This window comes from Neovison vison, chromosome 6 (assembly GCF_020171115.1).
Source record: "Neovison vison isolate M4711 chromosome 6, ASM_NN_V1, whole genome shotgun sequence".
Lineage (NCBI taxonomy): Eukaryota > Metazoa > Chordata > Mammalia > Carnivora > Mustelidae > Neogale > Neogale vison.
The window spans coordinates 192,966,905-192,986,661 of record NC_058096.1 but is presented as its reverse complement, the minus strand read 5'-3'; the positions used below and the strand labels follow the sequence as shown (position 1 = coordinate 192,986,661).

Here is a 19,757-nt window from a genome sequence, read left to right as displayed (position 1 = left end):
ATGCCAGAAGTTAAAAGGAATATTTGATGGCAGAGAGGTCTCCTGGGAAGAAAACATTGTTCAAACCGTACATAGCTAGAATACATCTGGTTGATTGTCTGGAGAAAAAAAACACACAGACCTGGTAGGATGCGAGAAAAACTGCATAGTATAAAAAATACTTAAACAGTTATGGTAGTTTTTTCACAGTAATTTTTTTTTATCTCCTCCATGTTCCCACTTTAATTGCCTGATAACTTTGGAAAAGCTGAACTAAATTAGTTGAACAAAGTCAAATATCAAATGTATAGCTCTCACAAGAAGATAGAAAAATCTGGCAGATAACAGGGCAGCTAAATTGGATGCTTGGTTCTTGTAAAGAAAGAAATTGCATCTAAGAAAGACAGAAGCTATAATGGCCGCAAAAAGCCGTTGTTACGGAAGAATGGGAGATCCGACAGTGTTTGCAGAAGGAAAAACATTCTTTAGCAATCCCTAAAAATAATGATCTTGGCTTCAAGGTTAGCTTATGTTTTACAGCTTTCTGAAATTTAATCTGAGAAGGCAATTAAGATGGGGGAAAAGGGTTGCTAATCATTTCCTGATGATTTGATGGTGGATCCTGCCTTGGTGAGAGAGGAAACGTGGAATAAAAGTGTGTCGGAGGGTCTTACCGTGATTTTTGCTCACTGCCGGTCACACCTGCTGCTGAATGCGTGGAAGGATATTCCCCAGCTTCTCCAGGGTCTTTCTAGGCAGCGTTGAATGAAGGTTATTGTAATCTGGATCTCAAACTCTAAAAGAACAAAGAGAAAAATCACCCAATGTGTTTGTTCAATGACTAATCAATCTTCTAATACATTATGACATCCCTCATGGTCTATTTAATTCCACCTCTGATGTCTCTAACACGTTTTAGACTAAGCAATGGGAATTTTGAATGGGAAACAATGTGAGGTGTCTCCTAAAATCAAAAAGAGATATTTGCCTTTCTCTGCTTGACTGATTTCACTTAGCATAATACCCTCTAGGTCCATCCGTGTTGTGTGCCAATTACACTCAAATAAAAAGAGAAAAAAATACACCCACCAAATTCTACATGTACATATATATAACATTTTCAAATAAAATATGTAATTAAAAGTTTTTTTAATCAAAAAGTGAGGGGCACCTGGGTAGCTCAGTCAGTTAAGCATCTGCCTTTGGCTCAGGTCATGATCCTGGGGTCCTGGGATCAAGTCCCACATCGGACTCCCTGCTCACCAGGGAGCATGCTTCTCCTTCTACCTCCCTTCCCACTTGTGCTCTCTCTCTCTCCAAGAAATAAATAAAATCTTTTAAAAACTAAATTTTTTAAAAAATCAAAAGGAGAAATGATGGAAACCAAATCGCATGTTCTCTGAGAGAGGACGGGTCTGCTGCTATTGTCATTATGGATCTACATCAGTTAAGGGTCCTAGTGGCAGGAAATTCAATCCACATTAGCTAACAAAAAAACCATCTGCCTGTCCCTAATGTCTGTTCTCTGCACTCCACTCTGTACCAGTGCCCGTAGGTGCTTGAATTCTGGGTTGCAACTAATAGAAACTGACTCTGATGAACCTCATCAGGAAAAAAAGAAATCTTCCGAAGGGTATGAAGTAGCTCAGAAGACTGATGAAACTGATGAAACAGGCTCAACAAAAAGCAGTATCTAGAGCAAGGTCAAGGTTCCGGGTGTCAGACACTCGCAGATGTGGTGTCTGATCTTGCATACTCTGCTCCCGATTCCAAGTTCCAGCACCCAGCTCACATCACTTGACTGCAACTGGGCTTTGCGAGGGAAATAAAATTTCTATTACCAAAAGCAGAGGAAAAGAATATTTATCTGCCAAATGCTGCGATTTTTTTTTTTCATTACAAACTCATTTGGCTTCAAAACCTATTGAGCTAGCTTTTCACGGGAAGTAAAAGTAATTAGAAAGACACTCGAAACGTGTCTTCTAAGGGCAGAATCCCGGGGCCAGAAACTGGAGGATTGGCAGGAAACTGGACAGTGCCCATCCTTCACCCTTTAGCTCTTTCTTTCTGGATGTCAGTTAGATCACTGTCTCTTTACAGATGCATTTTTTTTCTTCTTCCTGTCCACACAAAAGAAGATAGTCACCCCACGGGTTCTGAGTTTATACTTACTTTTATCTTTTTTTTTTTTTTTAAGATTTATTTATTTATTTGAGACAGAAAGAGAGCGAACAGGGGATGGGCAGAAGGAGAGGGAGAGAGGGAATCTCAAGAAGATTGCTGGCTGAGCATCTAGCCCTATGCAGGGCTTGATCTCACAACCCTGAGATCATGACCTGAGATCATGCGAAGAGTTGGACACTCAACTGACTGAGCCACCCAGGTGCCCCTATGTTCCTTTTCCAAGAAACATCTTGGATTGAACTAAAATCACTCAGGTTTAATCCCACATTTCCGGCAGAGAGAATCTCATGAGCTCATTTCTGGCCAGGTATCCACCTTGACTGGGGATTGGGGAAATGGCGCAGAGAAAATATGGCTCCCAGAACCCAACCAGCTTGCCAACTAGGGACATGTAGGCTTTGGAGGAAGAGCCAGATGCACCACAAGGGCTGACCTCTACGAGTAAGTGGTTCAGCAACAGCAGTGATATCTCTACCAGGGTAACAAATTTACTTTCTCCAAAGCATTTTGGCATCTATGATTTCCCACTAACACAATTAGGTGGGGAGCTATGCATATATTTCAAACGCAGGTAGCTGTGGTGAGGGGATCTACATAAGACTTCCCAAGTCATGACAGTAATGCCAGGCCAAAGCCAAGTCCGCAAATGCTGTTGCCATTTGAAACGGCTAAAGGCATAGCACTGGAGTTAGTCTGCTAGGGTTTGAATCTCCATCATTCAATAATGGACTGCCCTTGGACGAATTAATTCCGGTCCCTACACCTTCGTTTCATTATCTATAAAATGGGGCTATTATCAACCATACCTCACAAAACTGTTGTTCGATGAGATGATAGATGATAAATACTTAGCACAGTGCCCAGCCTAGGGCAGATGTCCAGTAAGTGTCAACAAAGCCTGCCTCTCCAATACCTTCATTTTCCTAAGTATCAAATCATGTTAGAACCCAAAGAACAGGGTAGGGGAAAGGAATGTTTGTTTCTCTCTCTCTCTCAACTTTTCTTTCAAAGATTCCCTGAGCATAATTTCCATCCATAATTTCTACTTCCGCTTCTCCGGCTTTATTATATGCAAACTTGACGTATCTTCTCGGCTAATCTAGAGCTCATCTCCTCATTCTTTATGAATGATTTATTGAGGTCTCTCCTTCCATTGTCCCCACATCTGAGCTTGAATCAAAATCCTTACTCCAATTTCAGTTGCAACAAAATGGCAAGAAAGGATTAGAGGGCCCATGAGCCTCTGCCACATGCCAGCCATGAGTCTGTGATATCAATGTGATGACAATGGAATAAGACATCGCCTCTCCTGATGCATGGGGACACCTTGCGTATGTGTTCGCTTTTAAGTTGCATGTCCCTGATTTCTAGATTCTTCTTGAGCATAACTTTCTTGGAAACCAAGTAGCAGCAAGCAAAAGGGAGAAATCAAGGAATAAGAAATATGAAATGACAGCTCTCGGCAAAGCCATCTCTTCATATCTGGAAAGATTCCCTTTTTTTAATTTTTTTTTTATTTTTTCAGTGTTCCAAGATTCATTGCTTATGCACCACACCCAGTGCTCCATGCAATATGTGCCCTCCTTAATACCTACTACAAGGCTCACCCATCCCCCCACCTCCCTCCCCTCCAAAACCCTCAGTTTGTTTCTCAGAGTCCACAGTCTCTCATGCTTTGTCTCCTCCTCCAATTTCCCCCAATTCACTTTCCTTTTTCTTCTCCCTATGTCCTCCGTGTTATTCCTTATGCTCCACAAGTAAGTGAAACCGTATGATAATTGACTCTCTCTGCTTGACTTATTTCACTCAGCATAATCTCCTCCAGTCTAGTCCATGTTGATATAAAAGTTGGGTATTCATCCTTTTTGATGGAGGTGTAATACTCCCATTTGTATATATGGACCACATCTTCTTTATCCATTCGTCTGTTCAAGGGCATCTTGGCTCTCTCCACAGTTTGCCAATTGTGGCCAAAAGATTCCTTGATAATTTTTTCTAATCATATTGACATATATTTGCAAAGATCCAGCTTAATCAAGATCTCCCCTAGATAGAAAATATCCTAGTTACCATACACACGGATGAAAGTCCCCGCATGCAAGTAGCCGTTTCATTGGTGATTACCTACGTCGTTTTGATCACATAGCTGTTAGGCTGTGAGTACCTTATTTATGCTTTGTGTCTCCCTCAGCAAGGAGCCAGGAACCCGGCATAAAATAATGGTAAACAAATGTCAGTTAACATTAGAGGAAGAGAAGAGGTGGAATGGAAGAGAAGGAGGAAGGGATAAACCAGTCTTTTAAATCCCATGAAGGCCTAAGTATTGTTTGGGCTGCCCGCATCCCCTATTGTCAAAGTCCCACGTCAGCTTATGGTGCAGCCAAAGAGCCAGCTGAATACAAGTCATGGAAATACTGGGGAAAGTATTCAGTGCATAGCTTAGCAGTCAGTAAGCATTTTGTGTGTCCAGCACCATTCGGCTGCTTTATACATGTTCTCTTTAATCCTTACAACTGTCACCCAAGTCAGGAATAATTGTCTTTGTTCTATCTAAGTTTGGGGGTGGGGAAGTGGGGACGCTGAGTTCCAGAGGCTAATTGCCTTGTCCAAGATCACAGAGCAAGAAAGTGTAGAGTTTAGGCCACCCTGATTTCAAAACCCACGGGATGACTCCCAAGTTGACATTCAGGTAGCATGTCCTGATCGACCTGCAGCTAAAATATGCAAATACTTTGGTGAAAATCCCCTACTCCAAAGCCCCAAGGCACCTCATCTTGACTACACTAGCCTCCCACTTCCACCCACTGGGCACCATTCTACCATCCAGCAACCAAGGGATAAATTCTGGCCCAGCAGGGGACTTCCAGCTCCCAAATTCCAGAGCTATGGTGGTGGCCCAAGTCCATTTTGATTGGTGATTGTCACACTGAGTGGCTATGAAATATACCTTAATGTCCTCACAGCTTTATATCATCCTGTTGTCTGTCTCCAGTAGGGGACTGTTAAAATGGACCACCCATGGTTAGTTCCCAGGTCAGTTCCACTGCCCCCGGGGAAAAGGCGGGGGAACAACTGTTCTGTTTGGGGCCTCCTGCACCAGGAAAACAGTTCTGCTTCCAACAAACACTCAGGGTCTGGGGAGGCAACACCTGATTCTCGAACTTACCAACAATGCCCTTTTGGAGAGTCAGAAGAATTTCTATGGGAAAGCTTTACATCCAGGTCTTGAGAAAATATCTCCTACTTCTCGGAAACCTGCATTTCACTTATCGTCCGGTTTCAACATTCATTTCTGAATGTGAAAGGCACAGAAAGTTCAACTATTCAAAGTCACAACCTCCGTGTGCACCATCATATGTGTGCTCACCTGCATACCACCTGTAGGAGTGCTTCCTCCATACTTCTCTGTCTTTAAGTTGACTCATGTTTTGCAGCACTACAAGAGTGGGAAGAGTAGGATCTCTAGCCATAACAGGAAGGTGGCCTTGTAAATTAACGCACTATCGTTAAAATGAAAGTTCTCTACTCTGTACCTCCCAAAGACCTCTTACACAATGACAAATACCTCACTTGGGGAGATAGTAATGCTTAAGTAAGGGCTCAGACGATGGAGTCAGAACAGGGCTTGACTCTTCTCTACTACTTAGCAAGTCATGTGACCTTGAACAAGATTCTTGTCCTGAACCTCAGTCTTCACATCTTTAATATGGATATAATCATAGCACCTTCTTCTCAGAATAAATGAATCGATATACACTAAATCCTTTAAAGTGCCCAACATGAGGTAAGCATTCAATAAAGGTCAGATATTCTACATGAAATAGCAGATTGAAATGAAAAATTAGAAGCGATCTCAATCTTGAATGAAAGGTAGCCTTATGTGTTGTGAAGGAGTGTTCTGAAATTGAGATTTTTCTTGCATTTCCATCTCTCAACTCACCTGCTCTGATTCTCCTTTAGGTCTTTGGGTTCTTGAACTTTATCCTCTGGGCTGGAAACATCTGGTTTGTTTTCAAGGAGACCGGCTGGCATTCTACGGGACAGAGATATCTCTCCGATCCAATGGAGAAGCACTCGGGCAGCTATAACCATGGCGGGTACAACCAAGAAAGCTATGGGTCAAGTGGTGGGTATGGGCGGCAGGCGAGCCTGGGGCCGTCCTCAGATGAGTTTGGCCAACAGTCCAGTGGTCCGGCTTCTTTTACCAATCAGATTTAAGAGGTCATATTTGCATTCTTCTGGCGCTAGCCTCACCACCTTCCATCCCAGTGGCAGAAGAATTTTATAAGAGTTTTAATCAATTATTAATGCAGAGGGTGTTGAACGTAAATCAGAGAGCTGGAGTCCTCATTAAGGCAGAAAGGCCTGGGTCATGATAAATGGTACTTAGAGAGGAGACGATGCGAAGAGATACATTATTCATCATAGATGCCTAATTGGAAAGTACCTTGTTATATACACAGATACTTTTATGGTCGTTTTGTAGGTGTGTTGAGATAGTAGAAGCATTTTGTAGCTTAAAAGTCTCTAGTATGTATTATGCATAAAGTAAATTATATAGCACTGAGTTTCCCAATGCGTTTTGATGCAAAAGACGTTTTAACGATTTCTATAAGACAGCTTGGTGTATCACACGTGCATGTGTTACTGTGTTTGGTTGCAGACCCTGTAGGACTGTGAGTCTCTAAGTATTTGTTTCAGACAATTACTCTGTTGTTTTTTTTTTTAACTTGATGAATCAATCAGTGCTCATATGATGTAGTGCATGAATAAGCATTTTCTCACAAAATGAACATTTGAACTGTATTTATGAAAATTTTTCAGTTTGCACCATGAATTTGTTAAATGGACGTTTAAAGAAATATATTCATTACTTTGTATACTTGCAAATTTGTCTCTTTGGCTTTGCCCAGTTCTGAATGCATTGTAACTGAGGTTTGGGACTTTTTTTCCCTATTAGTCAATATGCAGTGTTATATATGGCAACTGCCCAATATTTATTCAGTTGTTTAGCTAAATATTTACATTCTTGTAACTCTCTATGGTGTTTTGTGGCTCTTATCCTGAGGACCATGAATAATGGGCCCAACAACTGTTTCTGTTTATGGAGTGTGTTTTCTTAGAATAATAGAGATGCAGGTATCAGACACCATAGTCGAGAAGCTATTGTGTCGACATATTAATTTATAAAAGACATTCTGTAGAACCTACACTACCAGCTAAACTTTTAAATCCTATTTATTTATAAAGTTAATATGTTCCTTGATCCAATTATTAAAAATTCTCCAGTCATGGCTTAACTTACTAATTACTAATTCTGGTTTGAGTGTTACCCATAAATTAGAAATGACTTCTGTGAGCAACTCTGATCCCAAAGACGGTTCTCATGAAATATTTCTCAGAATTTATTCATTATCAAGAAAATGCCAATCTTCTCCTCTTTGTTTTAACTCAACTGAAACATCAAGACCCAACAATGAGGGCAAACCGTGGGTCTGTATTTCCAGATAAAAGTTCTTATCAATGTATAAACTCTGTGTGATCTGTGACGTTGGAAGCATTGTAGCACAAAACAGCCGTGTTTCTTAGATGATATCTGTAACCAGTTTCTGGATCCTGTTGGATAAATCTGTATTGTGATATCTATTTGACCTTAATAAAGTTATTGCTTACAGTGCTGGCTGGGTAGTGCAGAATTGCAGTAGAACCCGGTTCGCTTTAACAATGAATTTAACAATACCTTTATACAAGGTACAAATGCGCCGTGTTTCCGATCTCTCCCCCTGCCCTTGTTTCCAAGCCCCGGGTTGTTCGTTCAGTGCTTCTCCCACTTTAGGACCCCCTCTGCACCCACTGCTATGCAAAAAGACTGGGGTGTGAGAGTAAGAAAAAAAAACAGAAATACGCCTCACTTTTGAGAAGGTTACACTCCATTAGGAGAGACAGGCATGAAAATAATCATACCCCACCTACTCTGTGTGCAACATGGAGAGACAGAGGAGTCCAGGAGAAAGAATGTTTATCCGGGGGGCTTGAGCTAGTTAGAGGGAGGGGTGCTGAAGACTGGAGGCCCGGCCCGGGTTTCACACAGACAGAGAGGCAGGGAAGAGTATCCCAGGCAGAGAGTTGCCTTGCAAAGCGCTCAGATGGTGGGAGACAGGATGGCCGGGTCTAGTTGCCTGAGTAGAGTGAGCGAGGAGGGCTTTGGCCAGGGGAGTTGGCAGGTTGCGGGGGCAGGGGGTTGCCAGGTGGCCACAAGTGGGAATTCTGTCTTTATTCCAGAAATGTTAAGGGAATGCATTAGTGGATTTAAAGCAGAGGGAGGGACACAATGAGATCAGCATTTTGGAAAGTTCTAGGGGCTGCCGTGTAGAAGGTAGACTGCAGGGGGACAAGAATAAAGGACCCCAGGGGCAGACCTTGACTGCTGACATCTTCGAGGCAGCAGGCTGGCTATGGGAAGAGGGACCTCTCATTTCCTGGGACAGTGTCTGACGTGACTGCTTCCTTCAGCACTCCAGGAGGAGAGTGAGACCTCTGCTTCCTATACTGTCGTGGACTCCCCAAAGCAAAGAAACTCCCGGAGCCTGCAGTCAACCCTGGCACTCTGATCTACGGAAAGCACCACCTGTCCTGGTCCAGATAGAGATAAGCTTCCACGGTCCGTGGCAGATAAACAATTAAATGCTCCCGCAATCCAACGGGGATCTCACTAAGCTGGTTTTATTCCTTCTGGTTTCAAGAAAAAAAGCGGTAGACCTGGCCTTTTCAGAAGGGGAGAATCAGTGTAGCAGGAGAGCCTAGGTCCCGGCGCCCACACTAGACCTAGACCGGAAATTAAAGCTTCCCTGCTCCTAGATGTATCTTGGCGTGTGACTTTCCCTTCCTGACTTTTCCTTGGAAGGAAGCAGTGCATCCAGGGGGAACAGGTGGGGCCTGAGATCGCACTTGCCTGGGTTTGAATCCCCCTGTGCTGCCATTTACTTGACTCTCTTAGTTCTTCCCTGATCCCTTCTCAAAGGCCTCGGACTTTTCTAAAGCCACAACCCAGAGGCTGAGAAAGGATCTATCTTTGAACCACTGCTATTTTTTCCTATTTTGATTGTCTGCCCTTTTGCATCCTAAGAGGGTCTAACTGACTTGAGCTGTGAACTAGACATACCGGCTCATAGGACCTTAAAGTCATCTCCTTACTCACCAGAAACAGCCTCATGTGACCCATTACTTGCTTTCATGCCGCTTTGGTGAACACACACCAAAAAAGCAAAATGCAAACACAGCAGTTTGTCTTACTTAAAATATTTTCCCTTCTTTTCTGTGACATTTCTCCAGGATATTTTCTCCTCTGGTGTCTTCAGACAGTTGAGTCTGTTCTGATTGATCTCCAAGGTCACCCCTCTTTTTACAAGTCCTTTGTTAATCCTGCTTTCTCGGGGCTCCTAGACCATCTTAAAATTTCACATCTATTAATGATACGTGTTTGCACCAAACTTAGCATGGAGACCCCACACACATATGAGGATTGCATTTCTCAACATGAACGACAGACTCCGAGGAGACCTGAGGTCCGGATCCGTGTCTTGGGAGCTGAGAGCTGGGTTGCACGTTCAGATGGGTCACTGGCTTCATCAGCACTAACTGATCATCCTAGCAGCAGAGGACAAGCGTGGTCTCACAGGAGACCCGAATGCAAATCTGGATTCCATCACGGGGACCAGGCTGTGTGATCCTGTAAAAGTACTCAGTATCTCTGAGCCTCGGACGTCTTATCCACATGATGTGAGATCGCGGTATCTACCTCTGTCAGTTTCTCTGACTGCCGAAGTTAAGGAACACACACTTGGTGGCTTGAACAACAAAAAGGTATTATCTTGAAGTTCTGTAGGATAGAAATCCAACATAGGTCTCTCTGGGCTAAAACTAAGGAGTTGGCAGAGCTCGTTCCCTTCCGGAGGCTCTGGGAGAGAAGCCACCCCCTTGCCATTGCCAGTGTCTGGAAGCTACCTGTGTTCATGGCCCCTGATCTTCTGGTTCCATCTTCAAAGCCAGCAACAGCCGGTCACATTCTCCTCTCATGGCATCACGCTCTCGATCTTGCACTTTTAAGGATCTTTGTATTGACTTTGAGGCAGAATCATCTCCTGGCTTTAAAGTCAACAGACTAGCAACCTTATTTCCATCAGCAACCTTAGTGCTCCTTTGCCTTAGTAACCTAAGGTACCCGTAGTTTCCTGGGATTAAGGTATGGACAGGTTCTAGGCATTTGGAGGCCGGGCCATTATTCTGCCTACCACACTCTCCTCCCCATAAGGTAAGTAAGTTTCCTAGCAGATTCGCCTAATCAGAGTGCTCAGTGGCTGGTAATGATGACTAAAATTGATAGTTCCTTTCATCAACAGCACTAACTTTTCTGTGAGAATATGACCCAGACTCTTTCACTAATGTGTGGCACCTGATGGCTTTTCAATGTTCATATTTTGAGACATCAACTTTTGACAATGCTCCCGGTCAGGTAGCCCATGGTTACGACAGCCCTCACACTGAGGTGCGCTAGAAAATTAAAATGCAGTGTTTACTGATGGGCTCCTGGTGGTACTGAACATTCATTCAGTCCAACATGTGGCTGGAGAAACAGCTGGATAAACACAGTTCTTCCCTGCAGGTACTCATAGTCCAATCGGAGAGATTAGAGAGAGACCTGAAATTACATGATGTATTCATTTATTTACCTGTCCTGCATCTCTCTCCCACTCAAATATAAATTCCACGAAGGGCTGGGACTTGACTAAAATGTACACACCTGTATTCTCAGCACCTGGAAGAGGGCCTGGAACATACCAGGTACTTAATAAATATTTGTTGAACAAATACAAATATAATTATGCAAGTCATTATGTTAGAGGTTTTTCATAAAATATGCAATCTAGGTGATATAACATATTGACTAGCCAGAGAGGGTAAAGAATCTTATTTCTCTTGAAGAAAGTTTCCAGCATATTTACTAATAGCTCTCCCTGTGCCCACACAGAAAGGGTTCCCTGCACTGTGGGGCCTGCAGACCTTGGCCCTCACTGGCTCATTTCAGCATACACTTTCTTATGACCTTTATCACCCTGTTTGCAAACTGCACCATTGCCAGGTCATGATCCAGGATCACCTGAAGCCCATACCTGTGCCTCATGCTAAGGACTATCCGTCACACCCATCATCCCCCTCTGCACCCCTGCCCCAGGCCCCAATAAATAATAAACAACCTAGTTCCATTTTAGGGGCAGTGAAAGATCTGATGAATTTTTGACCAAAGTGCAAGAGCTTCCCCTGATCTTACAGAAGAGAAAAAAAAATCCTCCATCTCCCATACTGGACTTCTGAACCAGGGGGCCCAGGCCCTCGTTAAACTCAGCCTATGCCACACTAACCACGATCTTTGTCCCAAAGTCTATTCCTCCTGTGTTTCCAATCTCATTTAATGTAATCATCATCAAATATCCCAAGCATTCAGGCAAGTAAATTAGATGATGTCACACCCTGGACATGGAGAAAGTATATTGTTATCGAACTCATTCATGTCCTAGGCTTTAGCTGAGCGGCTGGAAAAGGTGACTGTGTGCTCGAGGCAAGGGTTCTAGCATCACCGGTGTCTGGGCAGTCCGGCTTCCTGGTTCTCTTCTCACCTGTGCCTAGGTGTCTGAAACTGGGCTCCACGGGATCACATGATGCTTGGAGTTTAAGGCCGGTCCCCAGCCCAGCACTAGGGAGCACAATGGACCACATCTCCCCTGACAACACAGACATCCCCTTGGCCTCGGTGTGGAGGAGATCCAGGACCAAGCCCCAAGGAAGCCCGGCCTGAGAGACTTGACTACCGTGAAAGATCACAGAAGATCTCAGAAGATCAGGGGAAGACCCTCACCGCCCCCCACCCCCGGCCCAGGCTGCATGCACAACACAACACACAACAGGAAGCAGAAACCAGGTCTTCACAGAGGCAGTACCAAGGTCAGAGTTAGGGTCCTTGTTTGGGAAAGGGGAGAGGTGCTTAGCCAGGCACCATGGTTGAAAACTCAGAGCCAGGATCAAATGGAGACAGTCGATCAAACACCCAGGGTCCCTCTCACGCCCCTTGGCCTTGGGTTCCTGTAAGGCGACACAACGGCTCCCAGCAAATGCCTGAGTGAAGACAAAGGCAAAGGTGCATCCTTGCAGGAGACACAGGACGAGGTAAAGTGATCAGTGAAGAAGGAGCCCGGAGACACGAGAGTCTTGGGCAGCACAGAGCAGAGGCTCTTGGGGCTTGTCTCAGATAATGACCTTTTCTGAAGAGCAAGAACTAGCCAGAAAGGGAAAGATCGGGACAGAATCGTCAGTCAAGGGCTGCCTTCAGGGCCGAGCTCTTTCCTGACCATCCGACCCGCTGACCTAGCTGACCCTCAGCCATTTCTCCACTGCAGGTCTTTACTCTGCATTCTATTCCTACAAGGGGTGGGAATAAATTCCCGTGAATTTTTAGGCTGCCAAGATTTGATTCTAGCATTCGGAATCGAGGACTGCTCAGACTTGAAGGGGCGCACATGTTTGAGAGTATAGTTATGAAGTGAAATGGAAATGACAGTTTTTCTTGGCCTAAAAATATGGTTTAATAAACATGACCCCTCTCTGGTCATTGGCCTTACTTCACTGAGCTCTGCTCAAGCAAGAAAACAAACCAACCAGCAACAAAAACCTACGTGTAGCTCCTGGTGTGCTATGGAGAATTTTATCAAGTTGATGGTCTAGAGGATGCCTGGAGGGGGAGCATTTCTACAGAAGCGGCAGGTGATGGCTCAGGGCTCTGGGCTCTTCTCTTCGTGGGACAGGCCCTCCGAACAGTAAGTACGTTTTGAATGTGCCTCAGTGCACCTTGACCACACGAGACACTCCGTTTTTTACTAGATTCAGTTCTGTTCCATTCCATTGTACTTCATGTCTTTTGTTTTGTTTCTTTCTCCATGTGTTTTTTTTTTTTAATTTTTATTTTTTTAAAGATTTTATTTATTTTATTTGACAGATTACAAGTAGGCAGAGAGGCAGGCGGAGAGAGAGAGAGGGGAGGAAGCAGGCTCCCTGCTGAGCAGAGACCCCCGATGCGGGGCTCCATCCCAGGACCCTAGGATCATGACCTGAGCTGAAGGCAGAGGCTTCAACCCACTGAGCCACCCAGGCGCCCCCTCCATGTGTTTTTTAATGCTGGTGTCCACCCTCCACTGAGTCACATGTACTAAGGGGTCACTAATGACCTGTTCACTACTGGTCATTGTGGGGCCCATGCTGGCACGACACAAAGTTTTGACATCAGAAGTGTGGCTTAGTAAATAAGAGCAAAGCTTAGAATCTAGAAGACTCTTGTCCTGTCCTAACCAGTTCTTCCTGCCACCGTTCCTTCCCGAGCCCCAAAATGTACGGTTGGGTCCAAGGAAGCCTTTATTTGTTGGGAAACCAAGAATGAATGGAAATTTTATCTCATTGTAATGACTTCAAAGAGGATTTCTGGGTTCCAGGAGAGAAGAAGTTAAATCACTAAAAATCTCTTTCTTTCTTGCAGTTTGGAGTTGTCTGTGAGAAACAAGGAATCACGAAAGCCTCTTGTGCGGAAAAGGGAAGGAGAGGCTGTCAACTGAACCCGTGAAGCCAGGCAAACACACTCTCACCCCAGTTGTAAGAAATGGCAGTGCTCCTCCAAGCGAGGACCTCCCAGGGACACAGAGACCTAGTTAATGCTCCTACACCACAGCCAGCCGGGGACAAATGAGGGGAGCACAGCAAGTGCTCCTTTGTGGGGCCTCTCTCCCTCCTTCACTACATGGTTATCTGATTTGGTACCTTTATTTTCTCCTCATATTTTTGTAGAAAGTAATATAACCCAAGGTCTCCCACTTCTGACCTTCCCAGACTATACCCTTAGAAGCAACCACTGTTCTCGCTTTCTTATAGATCTTTCCAGAGATGGTGCATGAAGACGTTAAGTACACCCATGATCCACTCATTCTCAACAGGGCAGTATCGTCCCCCCAAAAGGTGAAAATTGGTTCATGGAAGGAGGAGGGCAGAAAAGTCTCACTCTTTGTATACGAAGCACACATCATACACCATCTAAACAGATAGACTGTGTTTATCTGTGATATTAAAGTTTCTTTGGAAGTCCATTAGGAAAAAATGTCTATGGACTGCTGGGCAGCTCAGTTGGTTGGTTGAGCATTGCCTCTTTATTTTGGTTCAGGTCATGATCTCAGGATGATCAAAGTGATCAGGTCATGATCAAGCCCCATGTAGGACTCCACGCTGGGTGTGGACCCTTCTTTAGATTCTCCTTTTCCCTCTGCCCCTCCCCCTCTACACATACACACACATATGCACACACACTCTCTTTCCAAAAAAAAAAAAAAAAAAAAGGTCTAAAAATTTCCTTAGAGCTATTCATGAAAAATAAGCTGGAAAGAGCTGATGCAATCCCATTTGTTTGTATGTATAAAAGGTACAGCACCCTGTCCTGGTATACCTTGTTCTAGAAGGCAGCATGTGATAGGAAGAGGGCTTGGTCTTGACTTTCAAGTTGTGTTTTGAATCCTGGCTCCAACACATACTGGTTGTGGGAAGCTGACCAAGTTTCTTAATGTGCCACTTTAATTTTCTCATCTAGAACAGGGGTGATAGTGGTAGCAGCTGCCTCCTAGGGTAACCGTGAATAGTAATGAGTTAACACATGAAGAAAGCATTTAGAATATCACCTAGCACATGGTAGAGGCTCTGTAAGTGTTTTCTACATTGTGATTTTTCCACTGAATCACAGGTCCTAGAGGTTGCTATATACTTTTTTTTTTTTTTAAGATTTTGTTTATTTATTTGATAGAGAGAGAGAGAGCACAAGTAGGCAGAGTGGCAGGCAGAGGGAAGTGGGAAGCAGGTTCCCTGTTGAGCAAGGAGCCCCCGATGTGGGACTTGATCCCAGGACCCTGGGATCATGACCAGAGCCGAAGGCAGCTGCTTAACCGACTGAGCCACCCAGGCACCCCATGTCTATACTCTTTTTAATGGCTGAATGGTATTCCCCTATGTGGACATACCATAATTTATTTAGGTCAGGAGCAAGCAAATGAGAGCGCACAAGTCAAATTCAGTAAGCCACCTGTTTCTGTAAATCAAGTCGTTTTGGAAAATAGCTGTGGCCCTTCGTTTGCATATTGCCTCTGGCTGCCTTCACACAACAGAGACGGGGCGGCCCAAGAGGACTCAAGTATTTGCCATCTTCCCCTTTACACAAAAAAGTCTGCAGAACCCTAGTTAAGTCAATCTTTTTCTAAGGGATAAATACACTGTTAGATCCATATTCTGCAACAACAAATATCAGAGCAAAAAATATTCTTAAAGATGCATCTTTAAGCATGCTAGCGAGCATATCTAAAAGAACAATTCCTGGAAGTGGGTTTCTTGGATCAAAAGACATAATTTTCATAAAATTCATAGATACTACAAGTTATATGACACTCACCAGCAGGGTTTAGGAGGACCCCCATGCCTACCATTGCCACATTAAGATATTATCTAATTTGGGGGTTTTGCCACTTTGATCAAGTAAAGGAAAAATAGTATAGCTTTGTTGTTTAAATATCTTTATTTTATGATGAGATTGAGTTTTTAAAAAACTCTCTTAAGGAATGCTTTTATTTTCAGATTTTTTTTTTGTTTGTTTATTTATTTGACAGAGATCATAAGTAAGCAAAGAGGCAGGCAGAGAGAGAAAGGGGGAAGCAGGCTCCCTGCTGAGCAGAGAGCCTGATGCGGGGCTCGATCCCAGGACCCTGGGACCATGACCTGAGCTGAAAGCAGAGGTTTTAACCCCCTGAGCCACCCAGCTACCCCAGGAATGCTTTTCTTTAAAAGTGATCACATCCAACAGCAGCTGGCAGATGCCATGTCATGAGCTTTATCCTTGCAGGAACTCATGTGAGGTGGGTAACATTAACCCTATTTTACAGATGAGAAAACCAGGGCATAGTTAAGTTACATGAACTGACAACAATCAGAAGCACAAGAGTGTTGTTTGTCAAAAAAAACTGGTCTTAGAAACACCTGGGTGGCTCAGTCAGCAAAGCATCTGCCTTCAGCTCGGGTCATGATCCTGGGGTCCTGAGATCGAGCCCCAAGTCGGGCTCCCTGTTCAGCTCAGCCAGCAGTCTGCTTCTCCTTCTCCTTCTACCCCTACTCCCCCAACTTCTGCGCTTGCTCTCTCTCTCTCTCAAATAAATAAATAAAATCTTAAAAAAAGAAAAAAAAAAAGAAAAAGAAAATTGGCCTTAGTGTCAGACTATCTGAATTAGATCTGCAACTTTTATTATATACAACTATTATGAGCCATGTGACTTGGGAATGTAATTTAACCCCTCAATGCCTTGGGTTCCCCTCCTTTTAAAAATGAAAATAACAAACATACTCAGGTCACAGTGTAATGTTGGAAAATAAGCAAGGGCTTTGGTGTTAATGGTATTAAGTGGTGAAGCCACCCCCTGAATCTAGGTGTTTCTGAGCTGGAATAGAAGTTCTTAAACACTTAAGCTGTTTTCTCAGTGACAGCATATGATTACTAAGCATTTTATAGTTGCTGGATAAATAGCTGTCCATGTCTTTTCTCATTCTCAGAGACTTTTTTTATTATTATTTTAAAGATTTTATTTATTTATTTGACAGAGAGAGATCACAAGTAGGCAGAGAGGCAGGCAGAGAGAGAGAGGAGGAAGCAGGCTCCCTGCTGAGCAAAGAGCCCGATGCAGGACTCAATCCAGGACCCCGGGATCATGACCTGAGCCGAAGGCAGAGGCTTAACCCACTGAGCCACCCAGGCGCCCCTTTCAGAGACTTTTTAAAAGAGCACCAACTGCATTCACTGCTGCAAACATACTAGTACTATGCCCCCAAGTCTGGGCATGTCTCAACTTGCTCAGCTACAACTGTTTGGAAATCCCGAAACACGAAACCGTTCAGGGTAGAAGTGCCAAGGAAACATGAAGACTATTTAATCCTGCAAGTGTTTCAGATTATCCCCTTCCAAAATAACACAATACCAAATTAGCTTTAGAAAGACACATTGAAGATAGATTCTTAAAAATGTTTTGGGTCTACACTAAATATACTCCCTCAGTTCATTTTTCTGAGTGGGGTTAGTTTCCTTACAGAACAGCATCTCCGTCAATTGTCACCTAAAACCTGGTACACCACGTCCAACAGAAACGTCTATAACAATAAAGACATTCAGTATCTGGTACGGCCAGTACCAGCCCCCTGTGGCTATCAAGTTCTTGAAATGTGCCCAGTATGTCTAAGGAACTGAATTTTTGCTTTTTGTTCATTTTAGTTGATTTACATTGAAACTTAAATAAACACAAGTAGCTAACAGTCACTATATTGGGCAATGAGGGTTCCAATCACCCCAGATTTTGAGCCTATTTTCAAAAGGTGAGAAAGAACCCTATTGACTACAGAGTAAGTATTTCTTTCACCCCTGGGAAATGAATTGCTGGACTCTGATGCTGCTAGACAGGCTAGCTGGGAAGCCGGTAGCTTTGTTCACTGAATTTAATCAGGCTGTACCTTTTCCGCACTACCCCTCCAAGGAGGCACAAAATGGAATCAAGGCAAGTCCTTCGTCAGCAGTTCATGGGTTGCTAGCCACCAGCCCAGAGTCTCACCTAGCTCACAGGTGTTTTATTTAGTTCACATAATGCTTTTGCATTTGAATTAATGGTCAACATTTAAAATTCAAGAGATTTTTTGCTTTCAGACTTCATGAGTAATTCAGAAGTCCTGACCACATTTTCCCCTGGAGCTGTTGGCTGGAGCTGTGAAGATTCTGCTCCCTTTAGAGAGCACTTAGACTCTTCAGGTTGACAAAGTTCCCACCATTCCCTATTATCTTCCTTCCGTCTCCCTTCATTCATTTACCCAATGCCTGGCTGGCCCCAGGAGCCGTGTGAGGTTCTAATGGCTACTCTTGGGCTTTGGCCCATCTGCAGCCATTTCCCTGAGACTTTCCTGATGCATGTGTCCACACACACACACACACACACACACACACAGTCTAACCATGAGCCTGAGGCTAGTCACACCTTGAACTTCCGTACCTCTGTGCCCTTGCAAATTCTATTCCTCTTATTTGGAATGCCTTCCTCTGTCTGGCTGACCCTGACTCCCCTTTTGAAATTCAGCCCAAAGAATACCTCCTCCACAAAGCCACCTGTACTTCCCCAGGCAGAGCCAGCCACTGGTCCTTCTCAACGCACTTTGTACCTCCTGGGCACTGCTGTCATCATTTACTGCCCCGGTCCTCTGCTCTAGACAAGTATTTCCTGGAGGGAAAGACTAGTGTCTTACCTCAGTGTCCGTGAACCTGGTATAAATGCCTTATTTCTGATCTTGACAATAGGTCAACCATCTCAACAGTATCCAACCTAACTCCCCACCTGTTTTCATACCAACCTGATCCATTCTTCACTGTCATCTGCTCTCCACCTTCTAATTCATCTGAAACATTTCCACAACTCGCCATTGGCCTCAGAGTAAGTCCCCTCCACCATGCATGGCAGTTTCTTGGTCATTGCCCTCCAGCCCCAACAGCCTCCTTTCGGCATCTCAAAATCTGGCACATACTGCTTCCTCTGCCTGGAAAACTCCTCCCCCAGTGCTTCCTACGGCTGACTCTCTCATTACTTAGTGCCCAGTTCAAGTATCATCAGAGAAGCCATCTCTGTTCCCCCAACTTTGAGTTGCCCTCACCTAAATTGTCACCCTGTGCTACTCTGTAATGATGTATCAGATTCCTTTATCCAAATCAGTAATTTTCATGCTTGTTATTGTCTGTCTCTTCCTCTGAAGTGTAAGCATCAGGAGTGTGGAGACTTTATCTGCACCCCCAAGCCTTGGTACAGTGTCATTATATCGCCTCCACCCCTGCACCGCTGTCTGGTATACAGTTGGCACCCAATCTGTGCTGGTTATTGAATGTCAAACAATGAATGACTATATGAATGAATGATGGACAGAAGAATGGATGGATGGATGGAGGGATGGATGGAAGGACGGACGACAACCATCTGTAAAAAACAAGCATCTATTCTAACTCATGCAACTATGAAGAAATAGTTACAAAATGTATTCCAGTGTATTCTTTCCAAAAGTAACACTTGTGTTAAACTAGATATTTGGAAAGAAGAAATCTCAGACTGTATAAAGAGATAGGAATTTTTGCTGATGGATGATGTCAATGTTAGTCAGTTGGAGGTAACTAAGGAAACTGCTTTTATGTGGGTGTTACTTCAGGTACTCTGTGCTCCCTGAAACTCACAAAGGGCTCAGCAATTTAAAATTGGTGGTGGGATTTGCTCAAGCAGACTTGCTATGTAACAATTTATCATCATGACAGGGGCTGAGGAGTTCAAGGCAACGTGCTGATGCTTGCTTTCCTAAGTCACAGCTCAGGAGAAAATAGATTTTGTTAGGGAAATTAGAATCCTCCAAATAGATTCTCCAGTGTATTAATATCTCTGCTGGACTCAAGATTGGATATT

The 19,757-nt window shown here is 43.9% G+C and overlaps 1 protein-coding gene across 1 annotated transcript in view; it reads left to right on the top strand.

Moving 5' to 3' along the window:
- SYNPR (synaptoporin) overlaps positions 1–7,840 on the top strand; it is a 156,098-nt gene extending 148,258 nt beyond the window's left edge. The window contains exon 5 of the mRNA XM_044253241.1: positions 6,124–7,840. Within this exon, the coding sequence (XP_044109176.1) occupies positions 6,124–6,381 (258 nt within the window). The 3' untranslated portion in view covers positions 6,382–7,840. The remainder of the gene's footprint in view (positions 1–6,123) is intronic.
- The last annotated feature ends 11,917 nt before the right edge of the window (positions 7,841–19,757 follow it).